We start from the raw sequence: 7,084 nt of genomic DNA, 5'->3' as shown, positions 1-7,084 counted from the left end.
ATTAGACAGAAGGGAGATTGATTATTTACCAGGGCACTAATGCTTATGCCGATTTACTTCGCAGCTTAGATTTTCTGGACTCCTCATCTAAATAACCAAACGTCTTATGTGGGACAGCGGACAGCAAGTGGAAATACTCCCCACCTTCTCTGCATCGTCTTTGCAACGCCGGGCAGACATCTATGTGTATGAACTCGAGGGCGGGCAACCGCTCCAGGAGACCATGCGGCAATTCCTCCAAATCTGGACATTCGCAAATCAACAATTTCCTAAGAGACGCTAGGCCACACATCCCATCAGGCAGCTGTTTCAGGCACAATAATCTGCTCACTTCGAGCCTCCTCAGCTTGGCCAGATTTCCAAGGCTTGGAGGCAACTTGGCCACACTTCTACAGTCTGAAATGTCCATTTCCTCTAGGGACAGAGGAAGGGTCGCCTCCTCAGAAGATGAAGTATTCCCCTCCAGGTTCTGACAATCTCTGATACGCAGAACACGGAGGCGATCCATGCACCGGAGTTCCTCTGTTGGCCAGCGGACAAGACTGTCGCAGTTGCAAATCGTCAGCTCTTCCAGAAACGGAAAGCATTTCCAAACCATAAGTTCTGATATGGACAATCCTGAGCTTCTGACCAAGCTGGTGGGGCCTCTCAGAGTCAAATCCTTAAGTTTTTCAAGACATCTTTGACTTTGGCTTTGCTGGGCGTCTAGAGGCAGCATGACTATGTCCTCCTGCCACCCAAGAGTTAACGAGGCAAGAAACGGCCAAGAACCCAAACAGATGCTCCTAAAAACGAAACCGGCTGCAATACTGTGAACTTGAAGTATGGTCATCCTTCTGACAACGGGGATCACTAGAATGCTTGCAAGCTTGGGGCAACTTTCGATATATAGCACTTCAAGCTCTGGGAATGTTACCATGTGGTAGAAACTAGGGTTCTACCCGGTTTAGGGCGTAGCCTGTAAGGGAAGGAGGGAGGAGGTCGGAGGAGATTGCGCGGCGGCCGGCGGCTGGGCGCCGTCCTTGCGGCTGGTGCGACGGCGGCGGACGCAAGAGGCGGTTAGGGTATAGGTCTCCCGGTTCCCTAAGGGAAGCCGAGCAAATATTGATTGCTTCTTGCTTGATTAGATTGATACATCTCCTCTCCTTATATAAAGAGGTTTACTTGACTCCTAAGCAAACGATCCTAATACGATAAGATAATTGGGCTAAGCCCCTAATTAAGATACTTGGGCCATAACACACTGGGCTAAGCCCCTATGCTGGTCATAACACTTCTCCCCGCCTGCACAAACAGCTCGTCCTCGAGCTGTAAGGTGGGGAAGCGCTTGCTGAACTCCTCGAGGTGATCAACCAGCGTCAAACACCTTCGCAACAGCTGGGGCGGCAAGGTCGGCGGCGACGGCGTCCTCCGGAATGTAGTCCGCAACCTCCAGGTGGAAGAGTCGCGGGCAGGCGTGGCCGGGCGTGTAGGGCTCGTCGCAGTTGAAGCACAACCCTTGGCGGCGACGCTCGAGTAGCTCGGCCGAGGTGAGCCGGTGGAACGGGCGCGCCGCGGTCGCGGCGAGGGGTGCCGCGGAAGCCTGAACAGGCCGACACGGAGCGGGATCTGGCCAGGGTAGCGACCCAGTGGCCCAGGACGGTGACTCCTGCTGGACGGCCACCGCGCGGCGCTCGAACGCGCGGGCGTAGTACATGGCCGTCTGGATATCCTGGGGTCCCTGAAGCTCCACGTCCATGCGGATGTGATCCGGAAGTCCACCGACAAAGAGGTCGGCCCGTTGCTGCGCCGTCATGCCCGACGCGTGGCATGCCAGGGCCTGGAAACGGTCGGCGAAGTCCTGAACCGTGGAGGTGAAGGGAAGGCGGCCTAGCTCCGCCAGGCGGCTCCCGCGGATCGGGGGCCCAAAACGAAGGAGGCAGAGCTCGCGGAAGCGTTCCCAAGGGGGCATGCTGCCCTTGTCCTGCTCGAGGGCGTAGTACCAGGTCTGGGCTGCACCGCGGAGGTGGTAGGATGCCAGCCAAGTGCGCTCCGACGCGAGCGTGCGCTGTCCACGGAAAAACTGCTCACACTGGTTGAGCCAGTTAAGCGGGTCCTCCGTGCCGTCATAAGTGGCGAAGTCGATCTTGGCGAACCGTGGCAGCGTCTGGGTCGGCGCGCCATGGCCGACCGGCTCGGCGGTGCGGAGCAGTGATGATGACGGCGCCCGGTCACGGTGGGGAGACCGTCATAGGCCCCCGCGGAGCCGGACGAGGCCCCAGACTGCAGCGTGGGTACCGGTGGGTTCCCGGCCTCCGTGTAAACTGGCGGTGGCGACGTCCCGGTTAGCCAGGCCGGGATCTGGGACGGTGACGGCGAAAACCGGACCTGCTGGATCGGGAGGTCTCCCGGTATGGACTGGCCCAGTCCGGAGCTGGGCGGCGGCGGTGGGATCTGGACCGGCGCGGGCAGCGCGGCTGGGGCTGGCGCGGGCCAGTGCGGTCACTGCGGCGCTGGGGCGGGCGCGGAAGGCGCGGATGGCGCCGCGAGAACCGGCACGGGCCACTGCGGCCAGGACGGCACTGGGGCGGGCGGCGGCTGGAACGACGGATGGGCCTCGACGATCGCCGCGGGTACCGAGGACCAGGGCAGGTGCAGCAGCGGCGGAGGCCCACCAAAAGTCACGAATCATCTTCTCATACTTCTCGCACAGAAGCCCTTGGACAAGAGGAACACACCCATAGTGCAGCACTGGCCGAGTTAATATGCGCATTGATGTTTCACCATTTCCTGAAGTTATATAACTCTTGCGGTTTCCTTCAGGTTAATGTGGTTACTCTATTAAGTGAGGGTTAGCTGTTGCTCCTTGATCAAGGCTATTAATTATAGATGTGTTTTCGAGTATACTCATAGTAGTTCAGTGACGAGTATAAGTTGAAGCATGAGGCTATTACATTAAAAAACATTTTCATTTGAAAGTAGCCATCAGATAGAAATAACCATCAAGAGTGTGGGCACGGTACTTGCACTAAGTGTAGATGAGACAAGGGTGACGTCCATAGAATTATGAGTCCACATAAATACAAATCGGTGCAAGAAGGGACTCGTGAATGCAGTGTCCTAGAGTGGCAAAGCTCACCGCCTTGGCATTGACTACGTCTACCGTGAGTATGTGGACAACATGACTGTTTCTCCTGTTGCAACATACATACATGTTTGCTAGTCATAATAATGATGTAATACTATGTCATACAAAATGATATTTGAAGTTACTTAAAATACCAATTTATGAGAAATGAAATAAGAGACTTTTGTTGCGGGGAATGAAATAAAAGACTTATTTACCAGGTGAACGAGATAAAAGGAATTATTTACCAGGCCTACATGTCAGTCATACAAAACAACGTACGAGGCAATTTAAAATATCATACAAAATAATGTTTGAGATTTTATAAATAAAATTTTAAGAAATAAAATAAAATAACTATTTGCCAGGCGTACATAGCATACGCTCATTGACGAAACCCATTGTGAATAGGTGGAGGACATGACTGTTTCTTTTCTTGAACACAGTACAGATGCAATTGCTCATACGTACGTGCATACATTCACCTCTATGAACGCACACAAGCACATGCTACACCTATGAGCACCTTCGAGAGACTGAGTCGGCATATCATGTTGAGGTTTACGAAGTCACCTGAGCACCTCGTCGTCGACGAAAACGTCTTGTCCCCTTGAAAGCTCATCGCCGAAAATCCTGAAATAAATCCAGAAATAATGACATGCAAAACAATGTTTGAAGTTAATAAAAATACCAATTACAAGAATGAAATAAAACGATTATTTATCGGGCATACGACATAAAAGGAATTACTTACCATGTGTGCATGCCAGTCATATAAAACAATGTTTGAGGCTATTTAAAATATGAATTTATGAAACATAAGAAAAGAAATCATTTAGCAGGATACACAATAATGTTTGATATCATTTTAGATAATAGATAAAAATTTAAAGGAGAAATGATATAAAAGGAATTATATACCGGGCATACGACATAAAAGGAATTATATACCAGGCGTACATGTCAGTGATACAAAGCAATGTTTGAGGCTATTTAAAATACTTATTGATGGAACATAAGAAAATAAATTATTTAACAGGCTACTCAATAATGTTTTGAGAAAATTTACGAAAAATAAAAAAGGAAATATTGACCAGGCATACGTGTCATACGCTACAAGGATTCAATTTCAATATCCAGTTGGGGTTGCTGGATGTGCAGACCGCACAGGTTGGGGTGGATGTGCTCTTTTTAGGCACGCCCCATAAACAGCCTGGCGCGCTTATGAATTGGAGTGCTTATGCTAGGCTAAGCCATGTGGGACTAAAAATTGCTTCTCTAGTCGTTTGTTCGTTCGGTTCAGCCAAAGTGTCGATCGACTCCCACGCTCGTTTCCAGCGCGGCGTTTGTGCTTGGGCTTTGTCCTCTCTAAAAAAAGCCGAAAGCCTACGTGCGATCGTGGGCTGGATAGGCAGGCCGAAGTATTGGCCCGTACGTCACTCAAGGCCTTGTTCACACAGGCGTAGCTCAAGAGCGGGCTATAGCTCTGGGCCTCTGGCCTCTTGAGGGGGAAAAAGAAGAAGAAAAAACTCTGCGTAGGCTGCTGACCCGAAACATGGATCGGGATCGCAGACCCTCTCCCTCGTCATGAACATCACCAGCAACCTGATCCTGGACGGCCACTACGCCAGCCGACCCCGGCGATCCGTGGCCGGACCTTCGGCTTCGTCTGATTAGCAAGAGGCCTCTCTCCCTCTGGAATTTCAATACGTGCGTTGCGTTGTGTTGCGTGTGTACTACGTGGTCTGATGTCTTCTTCCTTGACGGATGATTGGAGGCCGACGCAGTCACACTCGCCGCATTACCGTGAGCGTTCTTTGTCGCTGTCAAAGGCAGGGCGCTCATCTTCTCGCGGTACTCTTGCGATTAATGGCATCCGATCCGACCACCGGTTGATTCTCAGCCAATCCTTCCTACGTACGTACGTGTTTATCAGTACGCGCGTGTGTATATTGCAGCGGATACTAGCTAGCTAGCTAATTACGTACTAGCTAGCTAGAAAAAATGGCGCGCCCCGCTGCAACAAGATGCACTATTGGCAGTGCCTTGGCCGTCACGCTGCTAGCTTGGCTACTTGTCCTCCAGCTTCTCCTCCTGGCGCCGGCGCCGGCGGCCGCGAGGAGGGCGACGACCGTCAACCAGGCGCCCAACTCTCTGTCCACAAAGCCGCCTAGGTCGAGCACCAACGCCCTGGTCAAAAGGGCGCGCCGTCGGAACCGTAACACGGACCAGCTGGGCAGCGCGGCGGCGGACGACGCCGGCTACATTGTCCTCTACAACGTCTCCATCGGGGCCACGCAGAACGACGTCTCCGGCGTCGTCGACCTCCTCAACGATTTCGTCTGGACAACGCAGTGCGTGGCCGCGCCGGTCAGGGTCCCGTGCGCCAGCCAGACGTGCCGGAGCCTCCTGGCCAATGACACCACCGACGCCTGCGGCGGCAACCCTCCCAACGGCGACGATAGCTGCAGGTACGTCTACGTGTACGGTCCGGGGATCAACACCACCGGCTTCGTCGCCAACGAGTCGGTCGCCGTGGCCGTGGGGGACATCGCGGGCAGCGCGGTGTTGGGGTGCAGCGCCGCCAACAGCACGGTGCCCCTCGAAGGCGAGCCGGGCAGCTTCGGCTTCAACAGGGGCCCACTATCCTTCGTGTCGCAGCTCAGCGTCAACAAGTTCTCCTACTACCTGGCCGCCGACGAGGCCGGCAGCTCTGACTCCGAGAGCGTCGTGCTCCTCGGCGACGCCGCCGTGCCGCAGACCAACCGCGGCGGCCGCTCGACGCCGCTGCTTAGGGGCACCGCGTTCCCCGACGTTTACTACGTCAACCTCACCTCCATTCAGGTTGACGGCCAGGCCCTGAGCGGCATCCCCGCTGGGGCGTTCGACCTTGCCGCCGACGGCAGCTCCGGTGGCGTGGTCATGAGCACGCTCACCTCCGTCACCCGCCTCCAAGAGGACGCCTACAAGGCCGTGAGGCAGGCGGTAGCCAGCAAGATCACGGCGCAGGAGGTGAGCGGCTCAGCGTTCGCCGGCGGCATCTTCGACCTGTGCTACAACGCGCAGGCCGTGGCGGCGCTGACCTTCCCCAAGCTAACGCTGGTGTTCGACGGCGGGGAAGCACCTGCCACGCTGGAGCTCACGACGGTGCACTACTTCTTCAAGGACGACGTCACCGGGCTGCAGTGCCTCACCATGCTGCCGACGCCCGTGGGCACGCCGTTCGGCTCTGTTCTGGGAACAATGGTGCAGGCGGGCACCAACATGATCTACGACGTCGGCGGCGAGACCCTGACGCTCGAGGAGGGCGCAGCGGCTCCGGCCCCCTCACAGGTGGTGTCGCTCATGGCCATAGCCTCTCTGCTCCTTGCTTGGGTGCTACTCTTCTAGCTAGATGATCATCTCGATCGTGTGCAGTGTTTCATCTTCTTGCATGGTTTTGCCAAACGAAATATTTCAGCATTGTGGTGTATTCAATATGTCATGTAGCCGTATCTTTAATTAAGATGCTTGTACCCAGATTAAATATGAATAAATTATTTATAATCCCTTTTTAAAACGTTCCTGAACTGAAAAATGATCTAAAATTTCAAAAAATGTTCTCAAATTAATAAATGTTCATGAATTTATAAAATTATTCCCTCAATTTTGAAATAATGATTACGGTTTTCTATTAGTTTTAAAATGTTTGCTCATTTAAGAAAATGCTCCTAAATTTTTTATGGATTTAAAAAAATGATCATGAGTTGTAAATATCAAAAAATGCCCCGACTACAAAATCTGTTCATGAATTCAAAAAATTACATGAGTTCTAAAAATTTAAAGTAAGTAAAAAACAGCAAATAAAAGACTGGCAAAACAGAAAAAACACGCAAAATTAAAAGGTCTGGAAAAAGGTTCTAGAACCTTCGCAAAACAGGTGGGAAAAAGAGACAAAAAAAAAAGCCGGCACATGTGAAGCACTCGGTGGTGCGTGTT

General features: G+C 52.7%; 1 protein-coding gene across 1 annotated transcript; it reads left to right on the top strand.

The window, feature by feature from the left end:
- Positions 1-4,959: 4,959 nt before the first annotated feature.
- On the top strand, positions 4,960-6,665 carry LOC109765121 (aspartic proteinase nepenthesin-1). Its single transcript, XM_020323901.4, has one exon. The coding sequence runs from the start codon at positions 5,111-5,113 to the stop codon at positions 6,494-6,496; it is 1,386 nt and encodes a 461-aa protein (XP_020179490.1). The 5' UTR covers positions 4,960-5,110; the 3' UTR covers positions 6,497-6,665.
- The last annotated feature ends 419 nt before the right edge of the window (positions 6,666-7,084 follow it).

The sequence above is a fragment of the Aegilops tauschii genome, chromosome 7, assembly GCF_002575655.3.
Source record: "Aegilops tauschii subsp. strangulata cultivar AL8/78 chromosome 7, Aet v6.0, whole genome shotgun sequence".
NCBI lineage: Eukaryota > Viridiplantae > Streptophyta > Magnoliopsida > Poales > Poaceae > Aegilops > Aegilops tauschii.
This window is presented reverse-complemented; position numbering and strand designations above follow the sequence as displayed.

Bases quoted from the DNA above. Each gene is read 5' to 3' on its own strand.
- LOC109765121 (XM_020323901.4), top strand. From the start codon at position 5,111: ATGGCGCGCCCCGCTGCAACAAGATGCACTATTGGCAGTGCCTTGGCC.